A 20447-nucleotide genomic window follows, 5' to 3' on the forward strand; every position below is an offset into this window, starting at 1 on the left:
TTGTCAGAATGTGAGGTGATGGAACTTTTGCGAAGGATAGACCTTGGCATAAATTGTCTTGATGCGACCACCAAAGCACTGCCTTTCTCATCTCTCGGGTGGCCATCACTTTGTCGTCGAACGATCCGTGGACTTGCTGCCACTGGAGGTCCAGCTGCTCCTGCAGGGGACGCATCCGCAGTCTGCAGTGCAGAATCAGGGGAATACATGATGACATCACCCCCAGCAGCGATTTGTAGCTGCATACAGAAAGACACTTTTTTCTTTGAAGGCTTTGTGCCAAAAGTTGTAGTTTCAGTATCCTTTCTCGAGTAGGAAATGCCCTCGAGAGCCTTGAATCCAACACTGCTCCTAGGAACCGTGCTCTCCTTGAGGGCACCAGCGTGGACTTGTCTCTGTTCAAGGTGAGACCCAGATTTTGGAACAGATTGGTGCAAGCCTGCACCGCGTCCTGCGCTAATGCTCTGGTCGGGGCCTTTAGTAACCAATCGTCCAGGTAAGGGAAGACCTGGAAGTGGTTCTTTCGCAGAAATGCTGCCACCGGTGCCAGTACCTTCGTAAAAATCCTTGGGGCAGAGCGAAGGCCGAACGGCAGAACTCTGAATTGAAAATGGCTCTTGGCTACTGTGAACCGTAGGAACCTTCTGTGTGCTGGGTGAATCGGGACATGGAAGTACGCGTCCTCCAGATCGAGCGTGGCCATGAAATCCCCCGGGCTGACCATTTTTAGAACGTCCTGTAGGGACACCATCCGGAAGGACAGGGAGATGAGATAGGCATTTAGCTCCCTGAGGTCCAGAATGGGGCGCCATTTTTCCAGCGTCTTTCGTACCAGGAAGAATCTGGAATAGAATCCCTGGCCCTGTTGGTTGGAGGGGACCGGCTCTATCACCCCTTTGCGGAGCATTTGCTGGACTTCGAGCCGTATGCGACGCAGATGTTTTGATGGAATGGCTGCCGGGGGTCTGGGTGGAGGGACTTCCACAAATTCTAGAGTATGTCCTCGTCTTATGATGTTGAGCACCCAACGGTCCGATGTAATTTGGGACCAGTTCTGAAGGAATTTTGACACCCTGCCTCCAACTGAAGATCTCTTGGAGGAGGGAACAGTAGGCAGAGCCAGGAGGCCGCTATTGGCGTTTGGACGAGTCCCGTCCACGGGCACCCTGCTTGCCTTTGTTGTAAGGCCGTGAGTAACCTGAAGATTGCCCTTGTCTTTGTTGGTATGACTGGCGGTTTGGTTGATATCCAGAGTTGTTCGTAGAATAGCGCTGCTGCTGTTGTTGGTATGAACCTCTGTAACTGCCTCCTCTGCCTCTCGCACCTCTAAACGGAGTCTTGCGATATTGGAGCGTTCCCAGCGATCTAGCTGTTTCCGTATCTTTTTTGATCTCTTGAAGAGTATCATCGATCACTTTACCGAAGAGGGCCTCGCCATCAAAAGGCAGATCAAGGACCTTGTTTTGGATTTCTGGTCTGAACCAAGTCGCCTTTAGCCATCCCTGGCGTCTCAACACTGCCGCCCCTGCCAAAGCCCGAAAGGACGTTGTGGCAATGTCCATGGCGCAGTCTATGATCTCCATAGAAACCGCCTCACCTTCTTGTAAAGTTTTCTTCGCTTCCAGCCCTGAATCCGGTGGAAGTTGTTCTAAATATGGAGCCACATCGCACCATAATTGGCGATCATATCGTCCCAATATTGCCAAAGCATTGGCTGCGCGAATCAGAAGGCTAGCTATTGATGAGAACCGCTTGCCCGTGTTATCCAGCCGTCGTCCATTCTTGTCAGGAGGGGCCGTCAATGGAGCAGAAGGGTTCCGTGACTTCCTTTGCGCTGCCTGCGAGATAACAGAGTCAGGTTTAGGATGTCCCGTTAGCGCTGCAGGTCCATCTTCTGGCGCCTTATACTTTTTGTCCAGGCGCGGTAGCACAGGGACCACCGTCGCTGGGTTTTTCATTGTTTTCAAGCCTTCCTCCCATAAATGTTCCACAATCGGAATCAACCTTGTTGTTTTGCGGTGAGTTTCTTTAAAATCGTATAAGAAACAGTCAGTTGTTTGAGCAGGCATTACCAATTTAAATCTTCCAGCTGCTCGTTCCATCAGCTGATGAAAACTGCCGATGTCCGCGGGAGGAGAATCACCTAAGTCCTGATGAGGTGAAGCTTGATCTGGGATGATGTAGTCATTGTATTCATCCCCGTCCAGATCTGAGTCGTGATCATCATCTGATGAGACATCCTTGTCAACATTCTGATCCCCATCCGGATCATCGGTTGGTTCAGACGCAGCCTGAGGCACCGGCCGTTGCGGCTGAGGAGGAGTCAGTATCGGGTGAACTGGAGGAACTACAGATGATCGGTTCCTCACTGGTGATGATGGAGCCGACCTACGTGGTGCTGGTCTTTCAGCTTTCGACTTGTAGTCTTGCAGCATCTTGTGCAGGTCATGGAGGAATGTCGTCGGAACTGAAACCATGTCTTGTGGTTCATAGCTCCTAGAGTGGGCCGACTGTTGATATCCACCCCCACCTTGCTCATATGCCTCCTCCGAATCTGTGTCTTGACTTTTGATGAGAAGTTGAGATGGGCTATTGGCATATTCAAAAACATCCTGTCCATCTCCCTCAGACTCCTCCTGGTCCAACAACATAGTGGGAGGTAAAGAGGTCACCCTTCTCGGGGACGTCATCTCAGGCGTTATTCTTGTTAAAGAAATCGTCACCCGTCTCTCCGCAGCCACTATCGTCGGTTGTTGCGTCGACGCCGGAGAAATCCTCGTCGACGATATAGGAATTACAGATGTCGTCGTCGACGCCACCGACGACGAGCCCGCCATCGATGTAGATTAGGTCGTCGTCGCGATGCACTCGTCGACGACATGACTGTCGTCGATACCGTCGTTGACACCGTCGTCGATGACACTGCCGTCGTCGTCACCGCCGTCGACGATGATGGTTTCTTCGTCGACGATGTCTTCGTCGACGATGTCGTCGGCACACTCTCAGTCGACCCTGCCGTCGACGAGCTTTTCTTCGACGACGACGGATCTTTCGTCGTCGACCCTCCCGTCGACGAGCCCGTCGACGGGACCAATTGAATTTTGGGCTTCATTTTCGTCGACGGCGGAGCCACCGTCGACGAGGTCTTCGTCGTAGAGGACTTGGAACTCCTCTCTGAAGAATGTGAGGAAGGTTTTTTGAAGGCTGGGTCTGTCTTCTCCCCCTTAGGAGGCGAAACCAGTTCTGCCTTGTCAGCCCCACTGTGGTGAGGGGAACTTCCTGACCCCCGGCCATCAGACTCCCTGGGGGTCTTCTTTGAAGCCTTCAAGGGGCGCCCCACAGAGGAAGATGGGGAACCTCTACCCCTTTTCACTGACCTTCTTGAAGAAGCAGATGACGCCGATTCTTCCTCATCACTGGAAACTCCATGTTTCCTTTCCTTCTGCCTCTGTAGCCATGTAAGAAGCCTTCCAGCACGATCTCTCAAGGTCTTGGTGGAGAGAGTGCGGCAAATCTTACAGTCCTCTGCCTTGTGATCTGGATAAAGGCAGTAGATGCAATCCTTGTGTTTGTCTTCCACAAAAAGCCTTTTCTTCCCACAGGTGGAACAGGGCTTGAAAAGGGCTTTCTTCTTCTCAACATCAGACATGTTGAAGAAAAGAGAGTTTTCTGAAGTATTCTGAAGAAAATCCTGAAGAAATAACTGTAGAAATGTTTTAGAAAGAGTTGAAAGTAGAGCAGAGCTCAATGGAGACTCCCTAGCACAACGTGCGGTAGAAAATCTGAGGCTCTGAGGTTCCTTCAGGAAGGTTCTAAGGGTGAGGCTCTTTTGATTGGCTGATGCCAAGAGTTTGGTCTCTTTTACAAAAAGAGGCTGATATGCTACAAAAGAGAATGAGGCCTAGGCCTTTCTTTTCTCTTTTGTACCTACTACTATGGTATGTTTTATTACCGAGACTCCCAGTCCGACGACGGGGAATGATACAAAGCATGGGAATCTATGAAAGTTCCAATACTGGGGCAACATGGGTACTCCGGTACCCACAAGGGTGCTGGCCTGAGAACCTTCTAAGTTTGAAAGGGTTTGCTCAAATTCCTCTCCGAAATGTCCTTAATCTTTAAAATTCCAACTGCTACTTTTCCATAGAGTTATACGGAGCTCGAGCCTGTGTTCTCACACTGCGCCTGTCCTCCGTGAGTTCCGTGTGTCACTACCTGCTCTAGGCCCTGTGTCTAGTCAAGTCGTGGTTGTTATACCACTTTCTTACTATATGGTTCGGTCTCCCCCTAGGAGCCCGCTGTGTATTTTGCTATTTACTGTTGTTCTAGTGATTTAATATTGTGTGCTTTGATCTCTAATCTCATAAAGAGGGTAGTAGATAGTGTTTAGTAATAAATACATATATATATATGTTATATATTCCTTGAGTGGTTCTCCTTTCATTTGGTCATTCGGGAGGTTCTGATCTGGTAAAACAAGCTGCTTTATATTCCTTCAAGACTTAGCCTGAAGGCTGCTCTCCATAGCTACCACTAGGATAGCTTTCAATAAAGGTTGTCTTTAACCTAATCATCAATAAGGGTTGTTTGGACTGGTACAAGGTGCCCTCTATAAATAGTGGTCAGCATATACCAGGCCAACTTCTCACATGCATCAGATAGAGAAAGCCCAAAATGGATTCCTATTTCATATCACCCTTTATGCTCTGCATCACTAATAGCCACATAAAAGAAAGTTGCTTTTCCCCTAGACTCAGCAATGCTGACAATGTGTAACAAGTGAATGTCAAGCGAGCATTCAGGAAACCCAACAAAACCAACACCATATCGTAGAAAAGGTCTCAATTCACTTATTGGATATATGTATTTGGGTCTCCTGTCAAACAATCCCACCATCAGTGAAGCCACCAACAAAAGCAGAACGCTTTTCAAGTCAATTAAGCACAGCGTCAAAACCCTGCCAGACCAACCTATTTCTCACTCCACAGAAAAGTGCAATGCCAATCATCCTCTTCTTCTGTGAAAAAAGATACCGAAGATAAAACAGCACATCGACAGCACCAAGCCTGCTTCATCTCTTATGCATACACCTATAGAATTCTGAAATGGTCATAATACAAAGCCATATCTACCGCAGATCTGGAAAACATTCTCAACTCCCTTAAAGTCACTTTTTATGAAAATGTTTACCCTCAGCAGCAGTCTCTCTCACTCCTAATCACTTTTATCAATGCCTCCGCAACTCAAGGGACGTTTCCAGAAGTTATCAAGAAAGGCCAGATAATTCAAATCTGAAGAAACCTACACTAAACCCTGATGACTTTGCCAGCAACCTCACCAAATACGGGCTCATCATTCACCTACCATTCATCTGCAGGATCACTGAAAAAGCAGTCTGTTTTCAGCTCCCAGGTCACATCAATGCTAACCTTTTCCAGCGCAACTACCAGTCTAGCGTCAGATCACGCTGCAACACAGAGACTGCTACCTTACACATGGTAGACAATACCCTATTGACCACAGATGAAGATGATCCCTGCCTCCTGATATTGCTGGCCCAGACACAATTGACCATTCCACCCTCATATGCAACCTGGAGTTTCAAAGGGGATCCACTGAAAATGTCCTTCACTGGTTCTCCAGCTTTCCAACCTACAGCAGTTTGTTTATATGGGCATCTCCAGGTCCCAAAAGATCCCTATCACCTTGTATTCTGTCTCCTGTCATCATCAACCTCTACCTGAAGCATCTCGAGCCATCAGAGATAACACTAAGATTCACCAATATGCCGATGATAGACAACTCTATTTGGAAGTCTTCTCTTCAGCTGGTTTTGCTTCAGATGTCCAATGCATTAAACACACCCTACACATAATCCAGACCTGGATGTCCACGGTCTACCTAAAACTCAACCCAACCAAGACAGAATTCCTGTTATTTTTCAAGAACAGCAAACAAGAAGCAGTACGAAAAAGGCTTCATGACATGAACCTTGACAGCTTCAAACCCCTGAATGCCAAGTCACTTAGCATTAGCATGAACATTAACCTTGCCCTCAAGGAGCACACTGTCAAAAAATTAGAATGGCCTAGAACCAGCTCTCTCTTCTAAAGAAGGTGAAACCATTTCTTCCAGCAAGCATCTACAGAACTGATTTCAAGCTCTCACTCTCTCGCATCTGGATGATGATAATGTTCTGCTACATGGCTGGCTCCACGTGTTCAGGTTTCACAATAGCACCTGTTAACGGCATTCTACGCATTGCAGCATGTCCCAACGCATCCTTATGGAACTCCATTACCCCCCTTGCCGTCCAGGACCATCTTTAAAACCAGCTGCATCATGTACAGAACTCCAACCAACAACCCTGCTTATCTTGCAAGTAAGCTCCCCATGTCTGGTGGTTCTCAGCACCCCCTACAGCCAGGTCACCATCAGTCTGCAGACTAAAAAGTGTTTATAAACAAAAGAGAGAGAAGGCAAAAGACCTTTTCCATTTAGGCACCCTGGCTGAAACACCGTGCCTGTATCCACGAGGACGTCTCAAACACTGCTCTCTGTTTTTGGTGACCAGCAGCACATTCCTGACTCTTGTTTCCCTCTATTTTGCAGAGGGAGACAACACACTCCGTGTTGGCTGGGCGATACATGTGACTATTGAAGCACTGTATTGCTGGAAAAGGGTTACACGTGAATAACCCTTTTAGCTCTTGAACCTCCGAGCCAGTAGGCTACACGTTGGCGAACTGAGGTTTTTTAGATTGATGTGCCCAATATTCGGTGCTGTGGCGGAAAAAAGCTTGGCCCTGATGAATCTGCATAAAATGTATAAAGCAGAGAAACATGTTGGCATCTAACAGCGGTATGCATACATAGCATCCTAAGCTGTTTTTTTAATTTGAGAGGGTTCACTGAGAAAAAGAATAAAAGTGGTGTGTATATCGAGTGAATCCCTTCAATTTTAACCACTTTTTTTCCACACTGTGAGGTGTGATTCACTTTTCCACTTCACTGCACGCACCTTTACACTTCTGATATTTTCTTTTGGACACCTTTCTGTTGGGCTTAATGATGATAAAAATGGGCTTATCTGGTGAGTACCTGCCATTTACCCGCTTGGTGTTGCGCGCGTGAGGGGTCATTTCGCCTTTTCCCACATGTTTTACACAAATGAGTGTGTGTAAGGGACTGAATACTTGTTTATGAGTCCCTGATATCTTAAAAACTGTCAACAAAGTATTGAGAATGGGTTTTATGTTATATACACATACTACTGATTAGAGTATAAAGAGGGTTATGTAGAAAACTACAGGTCTTCTGTTTGACTACTTTAGGAAATATGATACTTTAGCATTCCTTGTAGTCGGTCTGATTCTGGTCTTTTTGTTGTTTATGACTTTTTGAGTTGGGGGCGACCAGAATTTGTATTCCCTCTATGCTCCGTATTGTTAGTGTCCCTCTATTTTGAGCCCGGCTGCAAATCTTTTTTTTTATAACAAACTTTATTGATACCAGAAAGTGAATACAATGTTTTTTACCAGGTATATTACAGCATTTTTGTTTTTTGTTTTGCCATCTTAGACAAATATCTTCTTATTTGCAGATTAATTCGACAGGGTATGGATAACAGTACATGAAGGTACAATCCATACAATTGTTAAAAAGTAATGCGTGCTTATAAGGTACAATGTTTTCTCTTGGAACGATTGCATACCCGGCTGCCAATCTAATGATGAAAACAAACTCAGGTGAAACATCTTCTAGGGCTACATTCTCTGAGCTAAAGTTTGCCCCATTAACCTTCAACATAAAATATAAAGAAATATCGCCATATTGATTAAGGCGGTGCAAGTAAAAAAAAAATCTTTGATTCGACCTTAATAAAAAAAATTGATTAAAGTGGAAGAAAAAATAAATGTTTTTTTAAATGAAATGGATATTGAGGTTTTGAGACTTAAACAATGGTGGTGCTTCTGCTGGCAGGAATGATTAAATAAGTTAGGGATGACTCCCTCACTGTGATGCTATTGTTACTTGTATGTAACTGCTTTATCTTTTACTTCCTGATAACAACCCTAGCACATTCCTCTTGATCACAGGATAATCTGTCACCAACCATCGAATGTGCATAATTTCTCTTGCCTTCCCCGTCATACAACAAACATCTGCCTGTTTCCTCCTACAGTTCAACTTATTCTCCTAACTTCCTTCGAGATGCAACTCCGAACATTTCACTCACCTGACTTTTGGGTTGAATTCTATCTTTTCTTTTTTGCTTGGTTCTTTGTTCTGATCACCAATTTCCACCAAAGCAATGTCATAGTCATAGAATTCTGCAATTTTTGGCTTCTTGGCATTGACATTATAATTAGGATGGGATATGACATTTGCTACTGAATACCTCTTCCCTGTGAAAGCAAATACACCACCATATATTAATCATGAAACACATGAAATCATTTCTATGATGAACCACATGAGACCGCTCTACTCCGATCCCGGAGGAAAAACGAGCGTATCTAAAATTAGCCAGGAGATACAAGCATCTAATTCAAGCTGAAAAGAAATGCTTTATTTATGAACAGATTATTCCAATAACCCTTGCAAATATTCTGAAATATTGTGGAGAGAGTTAAGGAACACAAGGGAGAGCTTGAGGACTCTGAACCCCCCTGATTATTTCTGAGAGGCTATTGTCACCTACTTTAAACATAAGATACAATTCACAAATGTGTATTTGATGATAGCTCGAGAAGAATCCAGAGATAGCACAAGATCAACAGAAAGCAAGATATCATGGGGCAACATTGTGTTTTTTAGGTCAGGCCGATCAGACAGCTACGCTGTCTGTTGGGATAGAAAAGCTGTTGTGACAGACGTGTACCCCTGCCCTGAGAATCCAAGTGTACTATTGTCTGGATCCATTATGCTGATTTATTTTTGTCATACATAAACACCGATCATGCGTTTGCACCATGACATGTACCTGTCTCAAGGATTGCGGTCTTGATGGAGTGCCCAACTCGTACCCTCTTTGTGGTGGAAGGCTACCGCCTTCACCTGAAGTTAAGCAGCATGAGCGCGGTGGTGGCAGCATATCGCACATTGATGAGTAGGAGTCAACAGGTCCTTTTGAACTTGTGTTACAGAAGTGGACTTACAGGCGCACTCACTTTTTAATGTTCCGCTGCTGTGTGCTTAACTTACCATTGGCCTACATCAGTTAGATGTGAAATGCAGCGCAGTGCAAAAGAGGTGACTTTGCACTGGTTGTAAGTGTTCCTGTGAAAGGTATAGTACAGAGATAGAGTGCTGTACAGAGCGTGCTTGGTGAGTGCGTGTTCTGGGTGTATGTGTTCCTGTGAGGAGTACAAGGGTGTAGTGTTGTGCCACGCATGCAGGGTGAATGCTTACGCTGGCTGAATGTGCTTCTGCAAGTGGCACAATACAGATAGGCTATAGTACTGAGCAATGCACAGAGTGAATGTGTGTGCTGAGTGTATATGTACAGGGAAAACAAAGAAAGGCTTGGGTCCTGTCACTGTCTGACCTGGACCTCTCTACAATGTATTAAACAAAAACAAATGGCCAGACAGGTTTGATTTCGAACACTACCCACCCTAGTCTAACAAATTACTAGGTTGGACAACAATTTGATTGCATCAGTTTATGCTTTATACAAAATGATTTTTCAAAAAGGATTTTTCATATGTCATCAAGAAAAACACAATCATTAACAGATACATACATTCAAGAAATACACAAATGCAAAAACAAAATATATATGTTACAAATTACTATACAAAACCACATAGACAACTATACAATGCCTCTGATTATTTGATTGTGAGGCACCAGTCCTTAATGTGAATACAAACAGACAAGCGGACATTTAGTTCATTGCGACAGCCTGCTTGTCTAAACCAGCCTGAGACTTATAGTTTTACTCAAAGGGGTACTGATTATGGGGAATAAGCAAAGTGGATTGTGCATTAAGAGTGCCTTCTTGTGCCCCAAGTCAGCCCCTTCTCTTTTATATCCCAGGCGGGAAGTCAACGTGTTTTGAACCCTGTGTTGTTTATTGGGTTCTCCTCAGGACACGGACTGGTGGTCGCTGTCACTGTGAACAATAATAATAAAGGTGGTGTCAGTGTGAGGATTCCCTTAAAGGAACTTTTTTTTTTTTTTAATTCTCGGACTTCTTTACTCCTGTTTACATTTACCTGTTGTAAACTTCTCTGGCCCCAAGGGTCGAAAGTTGTCAAGAAACGCCCATACGTATTCTGTAAATAAACAAGGATCGAAAGTCGATTTTAATTTCTCCATAAGGAGCTGTAATATACCTTAATGGGTCATACCTTATTTTGTTGATAGTATGGACATGCGGGAGGGATGCCGGATTGGGTTCTACACTCGGTGTTTGTTCACATTTGTATTACATCCTGATTCTCAAGGGATACTGTGAAGGAACAAGCATGCTGTTGTTATGCCTGTTGTGTAAATCTGCAGGAGAGTTTTACAACGGAGGACAAACTTCCTACCTTATCGAAGAATAATTTCGCCGGGACTGCGTGCACTGTTTAACGAGAGCCGCACAGCGAGGTTCGTAACTGCAACACAATGAACTGAAATTAAAGACAGATCGAGTGTGTGGGCTTTTCGAAAGGAATCTAGGGGCATATTATCAAGCCTGTGCGCTAAAATTATCGCCGCTTTATTGGTCGAAAACGGCCGATAAAGCGGCGATTATGGGCTTGATAATATGCTCTGTGGAATTCCAATCGAAGCCCATGTTAGATGTCTTCACATCTAACATGTGCTTCGATTGGAATTCCATAGAGCATATTATCAAGCCCATTATCGCCGCTTTATCGGCCGTTTTCGGCCGATAAAGCGGCGATAATTTTAGCGCACAGGCTTGATAATATGCCCCCTAGTTTTTAACGGGCAGAATGCTTACTTGGGAGAGAGGGGTGGGGGGAGAGTGAGCAGACCCAAAAACCATTGAAGTGTGAAAAAGGCCGCTTTATTGGAACAGGTGCACATTTACAAATACACGAACTCGGCAACCGCCTCACAATCTAAACCACAACCCAAATTTTTGTTCGTTTTTATTTCAAACCCCAAACCCCGCCCCCACCCCACACCCTCCATCGCACCCGCCCCCACCCGTACATACCCAACACAAAAACCATACAAACCCCAATAACATTATAACATTATAACATCACCTAACAAATACAAAATATCACATCTCCGACTATAAACCAACTGATCATATCCCCCGACCCATATTCTCCGAACCCCACCTCGATCAGTCTAACAAATCCCCTAACAAGATCCGATTACAACTAACGGGTCCAAACCTGGCCCAAAACTGACAATCACATAGCAAAACCGCCACGCACCTGTCCCAAGCGACAAAAGAACAACGTCAAACCCCATGCACACATATCCCAAACAGCAGCCAAAAAAGAAATAAATAATCGAAAAAACCCCAAAAAAGGGGAGGGAGGGAGGGACAAAAATTCTAAACTCAACCGGCCACCAGGTAACCAAGCCTAAAATGGTGCCCGTAGCGAGGAGCCCCGCCCATTTATAAGGGGCCGCACAATACAACTAAAAACCAGCCCAAAAACGCCCCAATGGAATCTGCTAGAAAAATACCCCCACCCAGATCTCCCAAACCGCCCGGGGGAGGAAACCTCCCAGGGGTCGGCTGCCCTTCCCCAAGCCCCCCTTGGGAGAGAGGGGTGGGGGGAGAGTGAGCAGACCCAAAAACCATTGAAGTGTGAAAAAGGCCGCTTTATTGGAACAGGTGCACATTTACAAATACACAAACTCGGCAACCGCCTCACAATCTAAACCACAACCCAAATTTTTGTTCGTTTTTATTTCAAACCCCAAACCCCGCCCCCACCCCACACCCTCCATCGCACCCGCCCCCACCCGTACATACCCAACACAAAAACCATACAAACCCCAATAACATTATAACATTATAACATCACCTAACAAATACAAAATATCACATCTCCGACTATAAACCAACTGATCATATCCCCCGACCCATATTCTCCGAACCCCACCTCGATCAGTCTAACAAATCCCCTAACAAGATCCGATTACAACTAACGGGTCCAAACCTGGCCCAAAACTGACAATCACATAGCAAAACCGCCATCCAGAAAGCGTGGGGTGAAAGACTGATACAGAGAGAACCCCACCTTTCTGCCCCCCACACAGACCTAAAACAGGGAGAGGGGAAGGGGGGGGGGGGGGGGTTGGGGGAAACCAGAAAAGAAAAAGATGAGACCAAAGCCTACAGCACATACGACCACTTATTCACCAACAAACTGTTGCACAGTCAGACAGCGAGATAAAACCTCCCGCAGCTCCAGCAGATATAAGTCCATACCCATCCGGGACAAATGGACACCGTCCCCCCTAAAAAATTCCACCGCATCATATTTGATGTCACTATGGACGATCCGACCAAAACCCAAATCCCTGCAGAAACGGGAAACCTCCAGATTCACCTTCCTCCGAGATTTATCCACCGCCTTCGGTTTCACCGCATTCCTCCAAACCCTCCTTGGCACCATTTCAGTCCACAGGACATGACAACCTGACCACTGGCTATGCAATAGAGCCAAATCCTTTTTAATCGCTCGAAGCAGGACAACCCCCTTGACGGAACCCAAGTCATTTTCACCCAAATGAAGAACCAGAACATCCGGGCAAACCCCCCGTACCAACCAAGAATTTAAAGCAGGGATCAGTTCTTTCCATAACATACCCCCCCTACCCTTCCAAACAACATTAAACAAACGATCATTGAAACCTAATGATGAACCAAAATAACTTTGACGAGCTTGCACTTGAGCTCTCTTAACGAAGGAATGGCCCACGATCCAAACTGTAATGAAAGCAGCCCGAGGACCAGCCACAGAACCTGAAAAAGAAAACAGAATCAGACAGGCAACACAGATGAAGACGCCAGCGCACCAGCAGCCTCATTACGAACATAGCGCCGAAAGCAATCAGAAGTCCAGCGCCCCAGTCCCATGATTTCCTCCCTCGACCAGCCCCTGCGGAAAGGCTCCGTGGCCGCCCCAATCCGAAAGGAGTGAGTACCGTATAATGACCCATCCAAACCAATATGTCGCAGCGCTTTTCGCAGAACCATGCGCAGTTGATAATTCGACACACATGAACCATTTAAATGTCGAAAAACTTGAAGGTCCAATGACCCACCCGACATTTTCTTCCAACAAAGAGCCCAACGTAAAGGGCACGTTTCCGGAGGGGACACCGCCTCCAACCAGACACCCTTACCCATACTCCTTTGATCCGTTTTGGAGTGGGAGAGCCAAATGTGGACCCCCCTTTCCGATAGTTGAACATTCCCCCACCGAAGGCCAGGAGAGGACTTGTTGCCAAGCAATTCAGACACGCGAAAGGCTCCAAAAAACATCCACACCATCAACGTGGCGAACAAACACGCTTCCATTCGATCAGAACACACAGCCGGGAGAACAGAAATCACCTGAAACAGCTTCTGCCACGACAAAGGGGATCGCAAAGTGCGAACAGCACCACTCTCTCTAGCCCACCCTTCCAACATTCTCCTACCCAACTCCCCAGCCGACGGAGAGTATCCCCACAAAAGCTTACCCATGAAAGAAACCCCCGCCAGTTTGCCAGAAATAGTAATTCTAGACAACTTTTTATCCATCATACACAAAATAAACTGAACCACATCCTCAGACCGTTGCCAATCCAGCTCCCGCCAACACGCACCCGACTCCAAAAACTCTGTCCAGGCTAACTCATACGCTGTCCTCGTGGAAGGAGCCAGGGAACCTAAAACCAGGTGAAGGACCCGGTGTTGCCTACCGTCCACAGGTGGTCTGGCATGGGAGTCGGCTCCTCGTCTGCCTCCAAAGCAAGCCCACGGAATCTCTCCCACTGTGAACGAGACAAAGCATCCGCAATGTCATTGTCCACGCCAGGAACGTGCAGGGCCCGAAAACAGATATCATGTTTCAGACAACCCAACACAAACACTCGAAGGAGCTTCAAAATCTGAGGATCTCAGGCCGATTGTTTGTTAATTACCTGGACCACAGCCATATTATCGATCCGGAAAAGGACCTTTTTGTGGGCCAAATCCACACCCCACAGAGTGACAGCAACAACCACAGGGAAAAGTTCCAGAAAGGCAATACTTCTACCACCATTCCTCCATTGCACAGGCCACTGTTGGGCACACCACCTTCCTTGCCAGTACAGACCAAAACCCTCACTTCCAGCCGCATCAGAGAAGATCTGTACCTCCCAAGACCAATCCACCTCCCAACACAAAGGCACACCATTGAAGGAATGTAAGAAGAAGACCCACATGCGTAAGTCCTCTTTCACCCCCGCGGACAGTCTCACCCTATGATGTGGAAGTGAATGACCAGACAAAGCTCTGCCTAACCTCCTACAGAAAGTCCTACCCGCCCGAACCACTCTGCAGGCAAAATTAAGGTGTCCCAGCAGAACTTGTATCTCTTTCACAAACACTTTCTCTTTTCCCAACATGGTTCCAACCAGTTCAAGCATTTTTTGTTTCTTGTCCAATGGAAGACGAGCCTGCATCAAATGAGAGTCAAGCTCGATCCCCAAAAAAGACATGGTCGCGCAAGGACCCATGGTCTTCTCAGGGGCCAATGGTACACCTAAATAACTCATCAATGATTGAAACGATGTGAGAGCAGCTTGGCAAATCAACGAATTGGCAGTACCCACAAAGAAGAAATCGTCCAAGTAATGAGTGACTAGTTCATGGCCACTCTGTCTAGTAAACCACCATTGTAGAAACGTACTGAAAGTTTCAAACAACGCACAAGACATGGAACAACCCATTGGCAACGCCTTGTCCACGTACCATTTTCCAAGAAAATGGATGCCCAGAAGACACCAGTCTTCAGGATGGACTGGAAGGAGCCGAAATGCGGATTTGATGTCGCATTTTGCCATCAGAGCATCAGGGCCCGCTGTGACAACCAGTTGCATAGCTACATCCACCGAAGAATAAGATACCGATGCAGCTTCGTTCTCAATGAAATCATTTACCGACCCACCTTCAGGCCATGATAGATGTTGAATGAGCCGGAACTGACCAGGCTCCTTCTTGGGGACCACACCAATAGGGGATACAATTAGGTTCACCAGAGGCCAATCATCAAACGGGCCCGCCATTCTTCCCTCACTCATTTCTTTGTCCAATTTTGACTGTACAATGGCAGGGTGTTCACTTGCCGACCTCAAATTCTTGGACCAACGTCTCAAACGTGGTCCCTCATACCCCAAACGAAAACCAAACTGAAAACCCAACAACAAGACTGACCGCAGCTCGGCAGGCTCGTAATCCCGCAAAGCAGCGGCCAATCGAGTAACATTAACCGGTGTACGAGCCTTTGGGCCCAGCACCGGATGAAGACTTCCCTCCCCTGGGAGCTGGAGGTTGCTGTGGTGGCACGAAAGTTCCTGAACTCTGTTGGGAACCCTGGGGCCCTGATGTCCTAGGACCCCAGCAACGGGACAACGGATGGCCCTTCCTACCACATTGTGAACATTCGTGCCGGAATTTACAGAACTGTCTAGTACAAGTCCCGCTGTTAAAATCCCAACACGTGCCTGTAGCCGACTGGGTGGTAGAGTTGGCCCCCACCCCTCCCCGGGTGGGACGGGACTGAAAGGGACGATAGACTATAGGAAGACCACTAGCTGTAAAAATTGTTTTACCAGAGGCAGATGACCCCATCGTGTGCTGCCAAAGGTCAGAATCCAACTCACCCCATTTCGCCTCAGGATCCCAAGCCATACGCGCCCTAAACTCCTCATCATATTGAGCCCAAGCATAATCATTCCTAGTCAGCTGAGCCTTACGGATAACATCCATGTACTTAAATAATGACACGCAGCGCTCAGGGAACTTTTCGCAGTAGACGCTGGCATAAATTAAAAAGGCCGCCGTCCAATTTTCTATAGTCAAAGGTACTTTAGGGCGTTTAGCCAATTCAAACTCCTCCTCCTTGGAACCCTCTTTAGCACGGACCTCCCTGTGGAGCAATTTCAACAGTTCCACATACTCACCATTCCAAATCCTTTCCTTTGTACTGAGCATCAAATGAGCCCCCAAAGGCTTCGTAACACCCATATACGGCAACTTTTTGATTTTTAGTTCCTTACTGTGAAGTACATTTTTAGTAGTGCCCAAACCAACAGTGGACGTGCCGCTATCCACTTTTTCACCTGTATGAAGATCATCCCCGTGTGTACCCACACCTTGGTCTCTTACAACACGTCCTTTGTGTAGTTTACCATCCTTTTCAGTAGATATTAAATCTACACCAATACCAATAGACACCAAATTTGGCCGCACGGCCTGAACCACAGACTCACCTGGGCGTAAAAGAGGCGGTTGACTGGCTTCCGTCCTCCACTCTGTCTGTGCACCGTCGTCCGCCCTCCGAGGAGCCCTCACCGAGGGGCCGAGCACTCGTGGCCTTGACGATTCCGCACGACTCCGAACCGCCTGATCCTGTAACATACTACGAGAAACATTAACATGCCCCCCCCCCAGACACAATCTCACGAACTTCTCCCTCTTCAGGGCTCTCTTCATCATAATCTAAAATGAGCGATTCCTCTAACAGAGGAGGGGCAGTGACAACCACCGAAGTCTGCCTTGACTCCACCGTATTCGAACGACCATGGGCCTTACCAGCCCTTACTCTTGACCTAGGCGGGGAGGACGACTGAACTCGTCTACACATCCCCCCACCAGAACCACTGACAACCTGTTGATGTCCTGAAAAAGATAAACCAGCATTATAACCACCACGTGGCACGAGAGAGGTCGTACGTAACCCGCTCCCATGTACAACGCCGGATTCCACCGCTGAGGCCGGGAAGGTCGCGCTGGACCCGGATGCACCGCCCATGTTGAAATCCCTCGTTGGGGCCATCGAGGTCGTAGTAAACCTGCGTGTGATGGCCGCGGCGGGATCCCTCGATGGTATGGGACGTGCCGCGCCAGGCTCCACCCGCACTTCTCCTCGGCGTACCTGGGCTGCCTGCCGCCCTGCCAAGTCTGCTGCCGTAGTTCGAGCTTCCTCCTGCAAAGAAAAAGGCCGGACTGGTGTGCCGGGTCCCTTACTAAAACCAACTCTATGTGCAGTAGACAAACCGCCAACAGTAAATCCACCCCCCCTGCCAGACATCACAAAACTCCCAGAACCAAAAGCACTTTTTCTTTTTAGGGCATCGCAAAGCCGAGGAGACGGAGGGCAAACCTCCTCATCCGAACTAACCTCCAACATAGCCTGAATAATCCGCGAAGCAGGACCCTGATCAGCCAAATCCCGAACCCCCGTACCATCAAAAGAACCCCGAGATGCCGGCCCCGAAACCACTCTCATACCAGGACACTGAAAATCCCCTGCCAACCTATAAAAAGAACCTTCTCCAACCTCATGTTGCCGAACAAAACCAACTTCACTCCCGACCCCCCCGAGGGGAAGGCCTCCTACCGCGTCCAACGGGCGGCAACTCCCCACTGAAACGCCCGCACCACACAAATCCACTCCAGGTAAAGGAACGTCAGTCCGCCCAGCACCCTCCCCCAAACCCATCTGGGCCCATTCCCCCTCCCCCAAAGAACTGCAACCTACTGACACAGCTTCTCCCCCGACAGACCCCGAGGGAGAAAACAATAACGGACTATTCATATCCCTCCCCACAGACTGTACAAGCACACCAGGGCCCTCAGACCTGACCACTCCATGACCCGATACCAAAGGCCGCGCGATGGACACACCTACCGAACCACCGTCAACCGTTACTGGGACCTGAACCACATGGTGGCGAATAACGCTCAAAGGAGCGACCACCTCCTGTATGTCCTGACCCGAAGCACCCCGTAACGGCTGCTGCGCCACAGGAACCACATCCAAAATGGCCTCCGCCCGCACCAACTCGGTGACGTCAGCCCCCACACCCGCGGAGGCCGAAGCCGAACGCCGCGTGCAACCACGTTGCCTGGAAGCACGACGGCCCCGCAAAACGGGAGCAGAGGCTGCTCTTTCCCGCAAACCAACATTAGAAGCCTCCCCCCCCACAGAAGGAAAACCACCTTCCCCCACCACTTCCACCAACGAGGCATCCAAAGAAACAGACGGATCCGAAGAACCAGAATCACTCCCACGGCGGGCCCTAGAACCCGCTCGCCGAGTCCTGGAACGACCCCGTTCACTTACCCCATCCTGCCTCCGGCGTTTCGGAGAGTAACATGCTGCCACCACAGCCGACACCCTCGCAGAGGCCACCCTCTGGGGGCGCGGGGTCTCGGCCTGACCCCGATCGCCCATGACCAGGTCCAAACGCCCCGCCTCGCTAAGCAGGCGAATAGCCTCCAACACTCGGTAATCTTCACCAGCCATGATATCGAATCAGAATAGCTACAATGAAAACGAACAAACTACCAAAATACTGACAAAAATTCTAAACTCAACCGGCCACCAGGTAACCAAGCCTAAAATGGTGCCCGGAGCGAGGAGCCCCGCCCATTTATAAGGGGCCGCACAATACAACTAAAAACCAGCCCAAAAACGCCCAAATGGAATCTGCTAGAAAAATACCCCCACCCAGATCTCCCAAACCGCCCGGGGGAGGAGACCTCCCAGGGGTCAGCTGCCCTCCCCCAAGCCCCCCTTGGGACGTTGTCCTTTGCTCCTATCTTCCGGCATCCATTGCCTCCCACCAGGCGTGACGTGTGGTTACGCTGGAAACGTGTCTACTCATATTTAAAGTGGCGGCAGTAGCTATAGACCTTCATGGCGTTACAGGTGTATGCTGGGATTTGTGGTTCGAGTGATTTTGCCGAGGTCAGCCAGACTGTAAACGGCCAGTGGCAGCTGAGTGTTACAGAATTTTCAATAAAGGAAGAGTGGTGTTATAGGTTACTCAGTTCATTGAGGTCATTTAATCCTGCCATTGCTGTGTCAAATTTGAGGATTAGGTAAGCTTCTTTCTGTGAGAGACGTGTATCTGGGTCTCCTCCCGCTCCGACTGTGCTTTTTATGACTGATAAAATTGTCCAATTTAAATCATTCACAGAATGCTTTTATTTCAAAAAGTGGGATACTAGTGGTGCGGTGAGGACTTTTTTATTGATTCTGGATCGATGCTGAATTATACGTTGGCGCACCTCTTGTGTAGGTTTGCCGATATAGACTTTTTTACAATGGCACACAATAGCATAAACTGCGTACTTCGTTTTGCAGTTGGTGAAATCATCATGCTGCCAGTATTTTTTGCCATCCGTAAAAAGTGAGCCTTCCATTGTGAGACTGCACATCGAGCAGGAGCCACATTTGTGGTGTCCTTTAACCGGACTGAGGTTGAACAAGGTGCTCTGTGTGTCTTTTTTGATCGCAGGACGTGTAGCTGTAATCTGCTGTCCGATACTCCGGTTCTTTTTTAGCGCAAACAACGGTGACCCGATGTTGGGAATGACTTCCTCCACTAGATGCCAGCTATTCCGGATGATTTTTTGCACTGGATGCGTATGAGGTCCGAAGGTAGACACGCATTCCATGCGTTGTGTAGGTGCTTTTTCTTTCTTTTGCAATAGATGCTCTCTTGGTGTCCATCTGGCTCTCTTCATGGAATGTTTGAGGAGCTTGCGTGGATATCCTCTTTCTGTTAGCTTTTGAAGAAGAGAATGGCCATGTGTTTCAAAGTCTTGTATTCTCGAGCAATTCCTTCTCACCCTAAGGAATTGTCCATAGGGGAGGTTGTTTTTGAGGCTTCTCGGGTGGTAACGCTGGCTGAATGTGCTTCTGCAAGTGGCACAATACAGAAAGGCTACATTACTGAGCAATGCACAGAGTGAATGTGTGTGCTGAGTGTATATGTAGACATGGTGGCACAATACATGATTGTGCTGGACAGAGTGTGTGGTGTGTACGTACACTGATTGCAAATGTGATTGTAATGGTACATTTCATGGAGGACCCTAGGTTCCATTTTAGGAGGCCCAGGCCTTCCTGGTGAGGATATGATGAGGTAGAGGAATTCCCCAGACAGATTTGCATATTGCTGCATTCCAGTGAGCTGGGTGGCACACACTGGAGAAAGAAAGCAGAGGCTCTCTCTGTACATTGATTCAGTGGAAGATCATAAGGAAGGGGCCTGGACCCAGGTCAGGAAGGCGATGGGACTGATGAGTCAATGATAAAGAATGGGACTTAGAGCACAGGATTAACCTTTTGATGCACATATCACTGTGGCTAACATTTAGGTGTGAACTCTAGTCACTCCCATGGCCTGTGTTGTTGGACTATCAGGTTTGAAGTCCATCTTGCTGTGTCAGACAGGTTTTCAAGTAGAAA

The 20447-nt window shown here is 47.6% G+C and overlaps 1 protein-coding gene across 1 annotated transcript in view; it reads right to left on the reverse strand.

Annotated features, from left to right (window-relative positions):
- Positions 1-20447, reverse strand: part of LOC147717787 (complement factor B-like) — a 590914-nt gene that overhangs the window by 182855 nt on the left and 387612 nt on the right. The window contains exon 13 of the mRNA XM_086924575.1: positions 8240-8408. Within this exon, the coding sequence (XP_086780701.1) occupies positions 8240-8408 (169 nt within the window). The remainder of the gene's footprint in view (positions 1-8239; positions 8409-20447) is intronic.

This window comes from Lissotriton vulgaris, chromosome 5 (genome assembly GCF_964263255.1).
Source record: "Lissotriton vulgaris chromosome 5, aLisVul1.2, whole genome shotgun sequence".
NCBI classification, from domain to species: Eukaryota; Metazoa; Chordata; class Amphibia; order Caudata; family Salamandridae; genus Lissotriton; species Lissotriton vulgaris.